We start from the raw sequence: 14,643 nt of genomic DNA, 5'->3' as shown, positions 1-14,643 counted from the left end.
CTTAGTGTTTATATAAATATATATATATATATATATATATACTTGACGAATGTGTTAGTTTTTAAATTAAGAACATAAAGTAGGAGTTAAAGATTTTTATTTAAAGTTAGTTCTAGTTCATCAATAAATATTTGTTCAATTTTTGCTCAATTTTGCTCTGTTTTTTTTAAGTCTGCACCGTTCCTGCTTCGATAACCAATCTAATTGTGAATTCTAACATGGTCGACATACTGTAGGTTCTACGATAATAATCTCTGTTATTAGGCTTATCGACAAAAGAATTGTTGCTATTATATACTTGAAGTAGATCTTGCCGGGGGACGATTCACATTTTCCTTGTAAATCACTTTAGGGGATGGTTTCTGGGACTCATACTGTTTGTGGGTCGGTTCGACATAAGTTTTGTCGGAATAGTATTGCTTTGGACTAACCAGTTTCGGATTACCAGAATAGTAAGCCATTCTGGGGTCCCTAACAGATTTCCGTGGACAATGTTTAGAATAACCACAAATCGCACATCCTACAAGGCGGTTTCACAAAAGAAAGTTGTAACTATATATTTTTGAATTCATGGGAAAATACCTTTAAATCCAGAAACAGAAAGGGAAACCAGACAGACTATCAAAATAAAAAAAACGGTTAACAAAAGTTTTGCCATTTAGATTTTACAAATACGATAATTTAGACAATTGACAACTGTTAAACGTCACTGTGTGCTATACAAAATCAGCTATCCTTGTTGCGGCAAATGACAAAACATTCTTGCACTTACCCAAGAAATTGTTTCAAATAAACAAGTTCATTCTGGTTTGCATATATGTTTCTTAATATTTTGAAGAAAGTTGTAAACTCGTGTAGTTATTACGTCTGGTCCCTGCATGGTAAAGGGCAATTAATATTGTTATTAATTAACAATTGTTACGTCTCATGAAGTACGTACCGTCCTTGTTCGACAAGAACAGCATATGCATTTTTCTTTACAATTGGTGACCGACGATAAACCTTAAAGATATTTTGAGTATAATTCGTATCAGTTTAAAAATTGACTGAGGAAAGCTATTCTCCACCTGATTCCCCTTTTGGAATAGTGGACAAGTCTGATTTTGGTATATGAACCAATGGACTTGGTTCGCAGTCTGGCTTTTGTGGACAACAACATGCAAGTTCTTGTTGTTTCCACGATTTCTTGGAGGCTAATTGTTCTGATTTTCTGGGTGTCGATTGTTCGAGGTTTTGGGGTTCCTCAATGGGCGAAGAAACGCATATATTAAATGTGGTTTGTGATACCGGTGGATCATTGGAAGATGGTAAAAGTTCTTGTTCACTGCATTCCACTTGTGGTTCATTCGCGGGTGGTATACAGTCATTTGGGGGTGCCTGCGGTTCACTACAGAGGAGTTGCCCTTCGCTAGGGGGTGGTAAACACTCATTCGGCAATGGTTGTGGCTGACGGGGTGGTTCACAGCATACCTTTCTTGGTTTACAACGACACGTTTTTATTTTTAAAGGGATCGGTTTCTTTCTACAGGATGATTTTCTAGGTGGTTTGCCTCTGCAAACTGGCGCAGGCGGTTTGCACGACGAGGGAGCTTTTTTAATTTTACAGGATGGCACCGCTGCTTTTTTACACTCTATTTCAACATCCACTTCTATTTCCTTGTTTTCTGCACAACGGCATTCTGACAACTGCATTTTACATCTTACACATTCTCCGCAGGGGTCTAACAAAAATTCGTAAAAAAATTGTACCTATCAAGGGTACCTAATAAAAGGGCATTCGTACCTGTTGACCCTTCCAAAGGACAATTAAATATTATTAATAATATGCATATTCTGAATAAAAATCTATACATTTGTCCAAGATTTTGGACACTCGACAAAAATTTTGACTTTTACAAATGACAGATTGTTCGTTATAAATACATTTTTCATAAATATGTAACATCAACGTTAAAACTCATTTGCAAAATACCTTTCCGGTGCATATTCGTTGATGTTCCATTTTTTTCTGAACAGGGTTGGTAAAAAATGAGCTGGATGAAGGGAGTGCTTCAACAGGGATTGTATTTGGCGCTAAATTAAATCGAATTAAATCAATTCAAGCGTATTTTAATAACGTGTTGCGTAATTTACCCTTCTGTTTTGTTGACAACTACAACAACGACATTTTTGGCGAAACTTCTTCGTAAATACTTCCCCTAATAATTAACATGTATCATTGGTTGTTTTTTATCTATTAAATAATATAACGTACTCATATGTCCCAGTCTTCTCGGGAACCTTTCGGAAGGAGACCTGTGTACTACATGACCGCAAAAATCGCAATAATCCACAAACTCTGAAATTTGATTATTCAGGTGTTTATAATATGCATTTCCGAAATAAATTGACATTTATTTACTCTTACCCGCGTATACGGTAAGGGCATAATTAAGCAAAAGAAGAAACAGTAACAATTTTGGCACACAACTGTACATAAGTATTAAACCACTTAACAATTTAGAACCTGGAATGTGACATTTTTGTCATAATTTGTAGCTGGTTCGTAACATTTAGTTTAGAATAAAATAATTCGAAGTGGTCTGTATTCTGTCGAAACTGCCAGACACGGATCGCGATTTCGATCTTTTTGGATCTCATCAGCGCAGCTTCGACAGAACACAGACCAACTTTTACCTGCTGTCTTAACAGTGCGTTTTAGAAAATACTACAAATGGCGCGGTAAACGCCATCTGTAGCACGACGCTACATTTTAGGATTACGTATGCTCCAACAACATTCAGTTTAGAGCTTGAACAAGACCGATATACACAGGGTGTCGATGGTTTTAAATCCTTCTTTTCGAAGAAGCGATGTAGGGCTTCATAACATAATATTTCAGCCACCCTATCGACTGAAATGAGCACATCTTCAGGGTGAAAATTGCCCTCGTCCGGTTTTTTTTTACGACACAATTTCTCTTGTCGTTTTTGCGTACGGCTTCTTCTTAATCGTGACGACGACGTGTGGACCTGATGCCAACCCCTGTACTGCGGAGGACGGGGAAGGGGGGGGGCGACAATAGTATCAGGTGCCATCGGGGCAATCCACACTACCACTTTTACGATCAGAATGAACACTTTACGACCGAATTCTGCGGGCATTACGAGCGCGACCCTCTCGCAATTACGGGAAATGTCCGCATGTTTGGAGGCATTATCCGCCACCGTTCTCCTTCCGCTCCTGGAATAAATTTAAATGAGACCGGACCTAAAGGCACCACCGTCACTAATTTATACGCATTCTGCGGACGTTTTTCGGAACGTGTTATTTCTCCTATACGCAAAAATTCCAGTCGCATTTTATTATCGGAATTTATTGGACAGGCGGCACGGGCACAACCCGGGAAAGGAGGAACCCTGTTCTGGACACCGCAAAGAATGGGAATTATTTTAATAATAACAGAAATATTTATTGTCGCGTGCCCCACAGGACGATTGCGTTGCGAGCAGATGATACAAGGAAACAGATGCATTATTATGGGTACAGGAGACAAAATGGACAGACACATGTGATGGGTATGCAGTTGGAAAATCAGATCGTACCAGAAAGAGGAAGGAAATGAAGGAGTCCAACGGAATAAGATGGATGGCAAGGACGTAGAATGTGAAACAAAAGAAAATCAACTGTATAAAGAAGTGATAAACAAAGAAAAGCTACCCAATATTACGTATAAGAAGGCTGTGTAACAAACGACAGCAAAAAATGCAAACAAAAGGTAAACGGTGAACACAAACCTTAAAAAAAGGATGAAAATTTATGTTTCTAGTAAGATTAATAGTTTAGAAACGAAAAGTGCATGATTTTAAATAAACGAATAATTAAATAAATGTTGACATTTCGTCATAATTTCTTGTTGCGTCGTCCAATTAATTTCCGTCGCTGTGTGACCCCAGCAGGGACAGATTGCTGAAATTCTTTCGTCGAAACAGCATCCCCTCTAATAATCTCTTTCAACAACCCCCTTGCGACGGCCGCATTATGTTATTCCATCCAGAACTTCTTTGATCAAGTCCCAATCTGCAGGTGACCATTGCCTATAGATATAAATTATGATAGGATTGCCTGCTGGACCTCGAAATGGGCCCCCCATTGTCCGACGCCCAATTATCGAATGTTCGACATCCCAACCCCCTAAAAAAGGTTCCTTCTCTGCCTCTATCGATCTTACTTTCATCGTCAGTATGCAGTAAAATTTATTAAGAAGCAATGTTATCGTATGTATAAAAAGTAAAAAAAAAAATATGGGTTGCTATCCTGAATTAATCTAATCCAAAATTTCCCTTGAAGTACCTATACTATGTAACAGTTATCGAATTTAGACGCTCGCTTGACCTCTCTCAACTCCTGTTTCTGCTTTTAATATGTTTATATGCCATACAAGTCATTTGCTGTGACGTATTTGATCCATAACGCCTTATGTTTTATCATAACGCCTTATGCCTTATGTTTTATAGAATTCATCAGAACCCTTACAACGAACCAACTTATCAAAACTCTTCGACGTCAGTTGTCTGCATTGTTGAACGTCTGAGAAGTTGATTTTAAGGCGACTGTTTCTAGTTGTACATTTTGAATGCAGCGGCGGTTTCATTGTTTCTTCGAAACAATACTGATTAACACGCCCTTAACGGAGAGCCGTCAGTTGTTTTCACATGAACAAACTCGATCCGGAAAACGTCATACATTATTATTACGAAGGAGGCTGTTAGATGATATTCTAGAACCCCGCGTCTCTCTCTCTCTCTATTTTAGCTACATAGTGGAATATCTTCGTACAACTGACTGAACTAATGAATTTGTTCGAATTTAGTGTACCATTATGACGATTGGGATGGCTGGAGATGTAGAAATCACGATTTTTATCAGTTGGAGACAAAAGCGGAATACACAAACAGGGGAAGGAAGTGGCAGTTCCCCAATTCAAAAAGGCCAAAATTGTTTCGTCAAACTCGATTAGAAAATGATTAGTCTTACATGTATTCCGTCGTGTATGGCGCGTATATTCCTTAATTAGTTTCGGGGGTAAACAGAACAACCCTTTCTTGAGACGTCCCGTGATTGAGGGAGCGACAAAGCCAGCAGAGAGATAAAAGAAGATCGGGTGGCAGCGCGTGGTTGCGTAAGAGATCACGTCCTCCATGACTGATGGCGCGTCTTTAATTAAACACAAAATTAATCGAAACTCGCCCGTGCAATTAATAAAACAGCATCCGATCCCGTTGTTCCATTGTCTTTTAAAGGGGCTCAAGAGTCCCGATCAGGTATATGGAGTGAAAGGGAGACGCTGGTGGGATTGTTAAAGTGGTGGTGTAACGACGCCGTCCACGTCGGTGTACAATGAGGCGCTTTTCTCTTTCGTGATGCACTGATTTAATTATTTTCCTTATTTGACGAGCAAGTCTCGGGTACCCCACCAGTGAAAGATTAAAGGTTTTATTGAATTATTTAGCATTGACATGATCAAACAACGGAAAACAAGAGGGAGCAGGGACAAGTGAAAAGTTTCACCGTACACTGGCTTCCACAAGTGAAATAATCCATTGGTTTATAAAAGGATGGTTGGTTTATAAAAAGGAAAATATCATTACACCGCAGAAATAAAATTACCACTAGTTTCTCAAAAATTACAAAGATCTAAAATTTTCGCAATTATTTTCTTCTTCTTTTGGCATTCAAGAAAAAAAATAGTCAATTCGTAACATTAATTAGAAATCTTACAAAAAGAAAATTGTTCAAAAACTAAATTTCTCGTGAAAAAAAAGTACATCGCCGGCCGTGAACAGATCCCAGGCCTGCCGGTATGCCAGTCAAGCATTCATGCCACTGAACCATTTACGGCCACTACAAACTACTGCTTAAGTTACATAAACGTTGGTTAATTATTATTTATTAATCAGAGTAAAGTTTTAAAATATTATTACTACATTTTCTCATATTATAAGGAAAAGAAATCTTACTTTTCGTCCTGAGAATGAAATCATTATCTACATGTTTGGGTTAAAATTTCTATAAAATGCAACAGTTTCGAAAAGTGACATTAAGTTCCTTAAAGATCACCGTAAAAATTGTTTATGTAAAGTGGATTGACGAGAGAAAACGTTGGCGATGATAAATACTACTAAAAACATCCCTCACGATTCGAAATGTTCGAAACTATAAAGCATTTACGAGAGGTTTGCTACTGCCACGTACATATATATTACTGTTTTCGTTACTAAGTAGTAAAACCCTGCTTTATTACTTTAATTTTAGGAGTCTCTCTTTATGCCCAACCATAAACCGTCCAGCGAGTCGAACTGATGGGGGAAATTCGTTGGTACAAAGTTGCAAATGAATTTGAAAAACTTGCCGGCACATGTAGTTTTAAACAACGAATAAATCATTGTAATTGGAATGAAAATGTAAATAGAACTCAATACTCAACAAAGGGATGAAAAGTAAATACCACACAAGGGGAATAATAAGATGTGTATAAGGTTGGAGGAGAGGGTGAAATCACCGTAAGGGCTGCTGTATTTACACTTGGTTCAGTTTTTTTAATATTAATGTGAAATTACTTCAAATTAACAAGAAAAAATTGTTGCTGCTGTTACACCCTCGCCGGGAATCGAACCCGAGACCTATGGCTTCATATTCGATTATTCTGACCATTAGGCCACGAGAGGTTCAAGTGAATCTACACATTAATATTAAATATTAACCACTATTAAAGTATTTGATATAAATTTTTTTAAGTGAAGATTTGATATTTTGAAGGTATTTCGCGACATAAAAAAATAAATAAAACGTTGTTATGTAGGTGGAAGCGTTATTATTCGGCTGTTTAAAATAAAAACGATAAAAGCGGTATTAATATCGAAATTCGAAATGTTTATTGCAAAAACAGAGAATAAAGTTATGCGACTTAAAACAGTGAAACATTTCTGCAGAGTCTGTTGCCTACGTTTTATTATTGTGAAGACTGGAATAAAAAGGTTTTTACTGCTTTAATTTTAGAGAGGCTTTTTACGCGCCAATAAAGCAGACGGAATATCGGTATAATCAAACAATTTAAAGTGTATGCCTACTGAAAAATCAATTTTCATACAACATGAAAGGGAATTTTCAACTCCCTAAGCTTCCTTCGTTCATAAAACATTCAAAGAATGTTCGAAAACTGGAAAACCTTCTTAAAATTAACTCAAAAGATGAACAGATCTTGAAAAAACAAAGCTACGGATTGGAGTTTTCAAAAGAATTAAAATTTTTTCTTTCTTCGTCTAAAGAAAATCGTGATAATCTTGTCAGAAAATAATAATAAACAAACTCGAAGGGAAAAAGTCATTTTACAATAAGGAAAATGACCACGATAACGTATATCAAACACTGCATCAATTGTTTGGGGAAAAGCGACCTTTTTCTTGTATTCTTTGACAATTTTCTTTGGACAATTATTTACCTCAAAGCAAAACATATTTTATTGCTGCTTCGTCAAAATATCCAGCCGGGATTTATTTCTCTAATTTGTTTCCACTGAATTCAGAAAGTCGCCTCAAAAGAAGGGATTGTACAACCATCCAATCATCTTGGAGCCCTTTGCCCTTTGAAAAGCTCCCGGCCGGTCTTTGAAGTCCTCTCGCATGTGTATTTGTTTATCTTCGGACTTTTTATTCGATTGTAAAAGTTGCCAACATCAATTTGGCAAAAGCTGTTCGAGTATCGAAACGGATAAAGATCCTGGCGTATAAAAAGGAATCGACGACGTCAGAGATGAAAGGGCCACGCACTCAGACGCACACGCATGTCCGTGCAGACAGGACGAGGAAGGACATTGATGTTATGAAAACTTTCGAGTGAGTATAGTGGGTGGGATATTTCCTGTGACCATTGGATACTTCTTGTAAAGTAGTAAGGGACATGAAGGGTATGAGTGACCGCTTATATTCAGGTAAAAGGGAAGGCTCGGATTACGTTTGGCTTTCAATAACAAGCGCTAGAGTTTATTTGAAATTGGACCCTTAAAGGATCGTTAAATTGCTCTCGAAAAGCTGGACGCTTTAGTTATTATCAAACCGAATCGAATCCTTCTAAAGGATCTTATATTTCAAACGATTTCTTCTCCAACAATTTTATAAAGTAAGAAATCAAGCTACGTACGGGGCAAAGGTTTTTATTTATACGAGACCAACAAACTTACGTTCCGACTCAATTATGAGGCATCTTCAGGGTTTGGTTTCTAAGTTATAAAATATGAAAATTAAAAATCTAACCCTGAAGGTGCCTCATAATTGAGGCGAAACGTAAGGTTGTTGGTCTCGTATAAATAATAACCTTTTCTTTTTTACTTTATAAATTATTAGCTACCAAACATTAGCATTAGCATCTAGCAAGGAGGACCTAGAGATAGCTTTAAATAAAATGAAAGCGGTTCTGACAGATCAGTACTGTATGAAAATAAATAAAAGTAAAACTAAAATACTGATATGCAAGGGAAGAAAAAGTAGGGAAAGAGCGAATATAAAGATAGGAGACGAAAAATTAGAAGAAGTGGCTGATTTTAGATACCTAGGAAGTCAGATAAGTGAGGATGGAAGGAGTAGTAGGGATATAAAGCAGAGGATAGCGCAGGGTCGTGTCGCCTTTAATAAAAAGAAGTCACTTCTATGCTCGCGAACGGTTAATTTAGAAATTCGAAAAAGGTTGTTAAAGGTGTATGTTTGGAGCACGGCGTTGTACGGGTGCGAAACATGGACAGTGGGAGCGGCGGAAAAGAAAAGGTTAGAAGCGTTCGAAATGTGGTGTTATAGGCGGATGATGAGGATATCGTGGGTAGAAAAGGTTAGAAATGAAGAGGTATTGGAAAGAATAGGAGAACAGAGGACTCTATGGAAGTCAATAAAAAATAGGCGAGATAGGTTGGTAGGACACCTTCTCAGGCATGAAGGTCTAGTCAGAGACATATTAGAGGCAGAAACAGGAGTTAGGAGGGGTAGAGGTAGACCTAGATTAGATTACTGTTCGCAAATAGTTAAGGATGTGGGCTGTTCTAGTTTTAGGGAAATGCGAAGTTTAGCTCAGGATAGGAAAGAGTGGTGGTACGTGTCCAACCAGTCTCAGGACTGACGACCTTATGATGAAGATGAGTTACCAAACAACAATCAACTGCGGAAACGCTTCTACGAATGCTGACGTTTAGTAAGTTAATTGATTACTAATAATATATTTTGAGTTTAGAATCGAATTAGACTCCTGCTTATGCTTCTAATATGTCTAACTAGCCATTATTTCTTATTGACATTTTTAGCATTTTGAGTTACCTGACTTCCTAGATACCAATAATCCGCGACTTCTTCAAATTTTTCGTCTCCTATCTTTTTCTATCCACTCTATTCCTACTTTTTCTTCCCTTACTAATCCTTTTTCCCTGTATATCTATCCTTAAAGTTGTCCTGCCTTTAATTGCGTCTTCGATATATAGATTAAAAACAAATCTATACGAATTAAAAGCAACCCATAATAATAAACTGTGTGTCTATCGCAGGAATTTTCATTCTGGACGTCCTGCGATTATACGGACTTCGTACTGAATCTGGACCCGTTTCCGATATAATAAGCCGGATAATAAAAAGTTGCTAATTCGGGCAGATTAGGGCCCTCTCCTCTTTTTCTTCCCTTCTTTCTCTCTGCATGCAGCGCTCCCGTTCCCGCTAAAATCCTGACGGCGTGCAATTCCGATAATGATGTTGATAACGGCGAAATATGGTGTTTTTACAAATCCCGCGGCGCTTATGCCTCCCGAGGGAATTAGGCAAGGATTCCAACCGGACGCCCGGGAGGCCGTAGATAAAGGGGTAAGCCAGCGTTTTAATTTTTCTCGTTACTTTATTACCCCCGGATTTACTGGCGCTAATTAGTGAACCAAAATTAAAAGTTAATAAGAATGGAAACTGCTCCTAACTTTCCACCGACGCGACGGACGCTACCGAACAACCCTCCAGATATCGAAGGAAAACGTTGTTTAGTAGGGAGGCGGTTCTCCCACATATAACAATGTAACATCACGATTAACAGCCGAAGTTCCAAAAACAATGATGAGTTAGGTTCCTTCTGTTCTTTTTTTTCTATTCTCTATTGTCTTTTGTCAATGCCGCTTCGATTTTGTTTACGTGAGGCTGCCTCTAATTGCGTTACCAATCAATTAATTATTGGTTTTTAATCTTTCCCATTGAAAATCTCGATTTTCCAATCGAAAAAGTCCTGGAATGAGGGGAACCGTGATGAATTCACATTGCCAAAGGCGTAACGGGTGGTGGGAAATCGAACGGTCCACTCTCCCTTATATCAAATAACAAGTCCGCGCTAACGCTTCAACGACTACCCCCCAACGCTAGCGGGGGATGTCCACCGCGGTACGGTGCGATTCAGTGAGTTTCTGTCTTCGTGCGTGTGGTAGGTGTGCATCTGTAGTCTCGCAATCGGTAAATGGACAACGACCACGATATATCATACGTCGTGTGTGACAAGACTAAAATGTAATATGTACCCTGATTAACATTACATTACGTTACACAATAGGGAGAAATTTATGGGGTGGCTGAACGGCTGTTTGCGGTTGACAGAGGGCGTCACGCGATGCCCACAATTTGTTGAAAATAAACTGGAGACAAAGTTACTGGAAATGACGCAATGTTTAATTTATTTGTTAATTAGTATGATTAAAAATACGTTTCAAATTAATGATTGCACAGATAATTCGGTATGAATTCCAAAATTTTGAAAAACTGACCTCTGTTTGTAATTACACGAATGATTCTTGATCCTTTTTTGTTATTAGTTATATGCTTTTCAATTGTCAACAACCTTCCAGAATATTTTGTTTCTTTAATACCTACGTCTTTTGTTTCGAATCTATGTTATATGTGGTTCAGTTATCAACAACCTTTCAGAATATTTTGTTTCTTTAATACTTATGTCTTTTGTTTCGAATCTATTTAAAACGTAGTAATTAAACAAGGTTTCGTCTTTATTTCAACGAACGTTTTCAATTACTGGAGCCGCCTAACGAGAGAACCTTCGATGCAGTCCCTTTTGATACTGATTCTGGCCCTTTTTTCTCTCTTTTTCACCCGATATCTCTACTTTTGCGTCGTTTAATGAGGACTTGCTTTCTAACGTATCCATTAAGGCTCGTTGGGATATTGGCGCTCTTTCATCCCCTGCTCCTTCCACGTCAGTTACTATACATGACCGAAGGCAAGTCAATCAATACCTGTTTATTGGTATTTGAGAAGACAATTTTCTTCGTTATTTGTCCCTTATCCACTGCAGCTTCCAATTCCAAGAAACCTTAATAATTATTTTATAGGACAGACTATCTCGAATGTTACGATCTTCGTCAATCCTTTTCATTATCAATTACTTAAAAATTTTGTACCATTGTCTGTATTTCAGGCATTTTGGGATAATTTCTTTCAGAAAATGTAATATAGTTGACATTAAGTTTAGCTGATGCTTCCAACCCTTATGGGCATCTTTACGTCTTTGTACCCATGTACCTACTTTACATGTTTAGCGAAGTTTTGCTAAGTGGCAAAAAGTGCTCGCCAGGAAAACTATTTATAGATGTTGCTCTAGGCAAAAGACTGCTTGTATCAAAATGGTGCACGCGGGAAATCACGAGTGCACTTTGCGGGGGTATATTTTAGCGGAATGATTCCAAGTGGGTGCTGCACGAAGTGAAAATTTTCAACGGAGAAAGTTTTCTTCACTTTCTAGACGCATTTGCAGACGATAATGCACCTACCTGGGTGATTAAACCCAACATTACTTTTTATGTCTGGCACTCGAACTAATATCTCTACTAGATATTAAAATTCAAAAAACTGATTATATTAAATCTCAGTTTATCGTGAATACTAACAAAACATGTCTATTAACAATTTATCTTGTTTATCTACGATCCAAAGCAGTCCTAATATTGACAAAGAAATAAAATAAAACACTAAAAACTTAAATTTTCTTGACTTTTACCTAAAGGCAAACAATATTCGTTCATAAACAAGAAAAACATTTTCGCTACGCAGTATTTTGTTTTTTCACAAAAACAAAAAAGACCATTGCAATTGTTTCTCCAAACTTTAACTTATAGAAACTGAATAGTAAGAGTCAGGCCAATTAATAATTACATATGTACAAAAGTGCATGTTTACATACGTTTATGTAAATTTGTTCTATATTCTACAGGGGTCACACAACAGTCGATAACATTTTTGTGGTAAGTACATCGTGTTTTCTTACTGGCCACGAATAATAAACTTATTATTACGTGTACATATGGATGTGTGTGCAATATGTCGAAAATGAATAATCGTACCCGCATTACACACATAAAATACTAAATACTAATTGTAAGTACAGGCTTAAGATAATATTTGCATTTAACAATATTGCGGAGGGGAAAACTGTGAGAAACTACAGAGCCTGATAAATAAATAATCCGCAGTTTTGCGTAAGCCGTATGCGAAGCTATATGCAGCAGTCACTGTACGAGCATCTTTTAATAATTTTTATGTATTCACTGTAAAAATCGCTTCGCGTCAAAGAACTAACAATTGCAAGAAGGCGCGTTCGGTTGTTTAACGATTCATTTGTTTTAAACGATGTAGTTTTGTGAATGGTGGGATGTCCGACGTTCGAATAGAGTAGAAAACTAATTGGTATCTACCTAATCGCCTATTGTAAGGTCAAGAGTGCGACCTCGGGATTTCGTACGATGATGGGAAATCCAAGAACGCCTATTCGACGCGAACACTCTAGCAGGCATACCATGCTTTCGTTCTATCAAGTTTTCTTCTTCGTTTGTTTAACATTATTCAGTGTAACGGAAGCCGATTTAAATGACACAACAATAAACCTTAACGAAACCCTTGCAACAAGTAAGTAAATAAATCTTTAATATTGTATGTATCAGAAAAACAGAATTATTTTCCGTTAATTGTTTACATTTATTATCGCTTAAAGATAAGTATATAGAGCGGCGGATTTTACAAACAATATTATGATTATTTACGCTTTGGATTTCAAATACTTTCGTTTTAGAATTTGCAACCCCGTGCAAGACTCCAAACGGTGACAACGGATTTTGCATTGACATTAGTGAATGCCAAGTATTAGCCAAGTACAGGAATGTAAAATCGAAACAGGAATTTATCGACGAATCGGACTGCACCCCTGGCAATGCCAACCCCCAGACTAATAAAGTTTGCTGTGGACGATATTCCGATTTTATAATACGAGGTAAAACAAAATGTTTATAATAACACCTAATCAATAATAGAAATAAAATTTTTTTTACAAAATTTATTAGGGGATGCAGAAGCGGCGTCGGACGTGATCGAAGCGCCAGTGCAACCGTTGGATGTGGACCCGTTCCCGAAGGAATGCGGCAAACAGCCGATGATTTTTCCCAATAGGATATTTGGTGGATCGGAGGCGGTTCTCGGGGAATTCCCGTGGTTAGCGAGATTAAGACACAAGGCACCGAACGGGCTCAGGAGCTACGGGTGCGTCGGATTCCTAATCGCAGCGAAATACGTTTTAACCGCCGCTCATTGCGTTTCGTCGTCCATGTTGGCACCCCTGGGACCGATGTAAGATTACCACCTTAATTAGTTATAATTTTGTTTTAATTGTCGACGTTTTCGAAAATTAGAAACCAAGTGCAATTGGGGGAACACAACACGCACGAAAGTATCGATTGCGAGAAGCACGGGGAAAAACTGGTGTGTGCCGATCCACCCCAATTGATCAGGACGGGGAAACCCATCGTGCATCCCGAATATTTGAACACCAGCCGATCACAACATCACGACATCGCCATCATTCCACTCAAATGGTTGGCTAATTTTACACGTAAGTAAACAACAAATTCCTCCAATCTCCCCCATTATTTATTAGATATAGAAGGAGAAAATTTTATGGGTTGAAAGACGGATATAGATCGAAATCATTTATTGGGCAAAATAAAACATTAAAAGCGTTCGGAATGTGGTGTTACAGGCGACTGATGGGGATGCCGTGGTTAGAGAAGTTAGAAATGGGGGGATATTGAAAAGATCACACAGACAAAACTAAATTTTTATAGCAAAGTTAAAATTACAATTTTCGATTGTAAGTGACCGCATTCGTCGTTAAAATAGTAGGGTAAAGGTCTAGATGATGGGGTGGGGGGTGTACCATAAAAAGTTCATGGTGGTCTGACCCCCCTAAAAAGTTATTATGGGGGTTCAAAGTTAGTAAATATGCCAATTTTTATACATTTTTAGGCATGTAAATATTTATATAGTCATTCTTAAACAATATTCAAAAGTAAAACTAATGGAAAAATACATAAAAATATTGAGAAAGTTATATAAAACATTATTTAAATATCTTTATCAATAGCGTAGGTTAGGTTAGGTTATCGGGTTTTGTTCAAGTGACCACCCTCTTTCGATCCCCCACCTCCACCCGCTTGAAAATATTTTTTTTATTGAATTTTATTTGAATTATAGTGTATGAAAATTGTCAAAATAATCAACTTTCAACCCCCATAACTTTTTATGGGGGTGAGACCGCCACGAA

The 14,643-nt window shown here is 37.6% G+C and overlaps 2 protein-coding genes across 5 annotated transcripts in view; one reads left to right on the top strand and one right to left on the bottom strand.

The window, feature by feature from the left end:
* Window positions 1-91: 91 nt before the first annotated feature.
* LOC108738552 lies at window positions 92-2,519 on the bottom strand. 4 transcript variants are annotated; one of them, XR_001938001.2, is made up of 10 exons: window positions 2,408-2,519; window positions 2,255-2,338; window positions 2,134-2,198; window positions 1,973-2,073; window positions 1,068-1,721; window positions 941-1,002; window positions 773-874; window positions 583-618; window positions 299-520; window positions 92-239 (listed from the first exon to the last, which is right to left on the bottom strand). XR_001938001.2 is itself a non-coding variant. In XM_018472016.2 (3 exons), the coding sequence occupies exons 1-3, from the start codon at window positions 656-658 to the stop codon at window positions 214-216; spliced, it is 324 nt and encodes a 107-aa protein (XP_018327518.1). In that variant the 5' UTR covers window positions 659-739; the 3' UTR covers window positions 92-213. The 4 variants fall into 4 exon arrangements, 1 of the variants encoding a protein (XP_018327518.1); XR_001937999.2 differs by having other exon boundaries at window positions 941-1,721; XR_001938000.2 differs by lacking the exons at window positions 1,973-2,073; window positions 2,134-2,198; window positions 2,255-2,338; window positions 2,408-2,519 and adding an exon at window positions 1,784-1,923 and having other exon boundaries at window positions 941-1,721.
* A 9,839-nt stretch (window positions 2,520-12,358) lies between these two features.
* The window catches only part of LOC108738530, a 13,583-nt gene continuing 11,298 nt past the window's right edge, over window positions 12,359-14,643 (top strand). The window contains exons 1-4 of the mRNA XM_025978217.1: window positions 12,359-12,956; window positions 13,120-13,317; window positions 13,388-13,670; window positions 13,733-13,932. Coding sequence (XP_025834002.1) covers window positions 12,794-12,956; window positions 13,120-13,317; window positions 13,388-13,670; window positions 13,733-13,932 — 844 coding nt within the window. The 5' untranslated portion in view covers window positions 12,359-12,793. The remainder of the gene's footprint in view (window positions 12,957-13,119; window positions 13,318-13,387; window positions 13,671-13,732; window positions 13,933-14,643) is intronic.

Source organism: Agrilus planipennis, unplaced genomic scaffold (assembly GCF_000699045.2).
Source record: "Agrilus planipennis isolate EAB-ADULT unplaced genomic scaffold, Apla_2.0 scaffold154, whole genome shotgun sequence".
NCBI lineage: Eukaryota > Metazoa > Arthropoda > Insecta > Coleoptera > Buprestidae > Agrilus > Agrilus planipennis.
The sequence above is the reverse complement of the archived record's forward strand: the minus strand, read 5'-3'. Positions and strand labels throughout refer to the sequence as shown.

Bases quoted from the DNA above. Each gene is read 5' to 3' on its own strand.
- LOC108738552 (XM_018472016.2), bottom strand. From the start codon at position 658: ATGGCAAAACTTTTGTTAACCGTTTTTTTTATTTTGATAGTCTGTCTG. The intron at 521-582 runs GTATTTTCCCAT...ACCGCCTTGTAG, and splicing joins TTCTGTTTCTGGATTTAAAG to GATGTGCGATTTGTGGTTAT. The intron at 240-298 runs GTATATAATAGC...TTATTATCGTAG, and splicing joins CCCGGCAAGATCTACTTCAA to AACCTACAGTATGTCGACCA.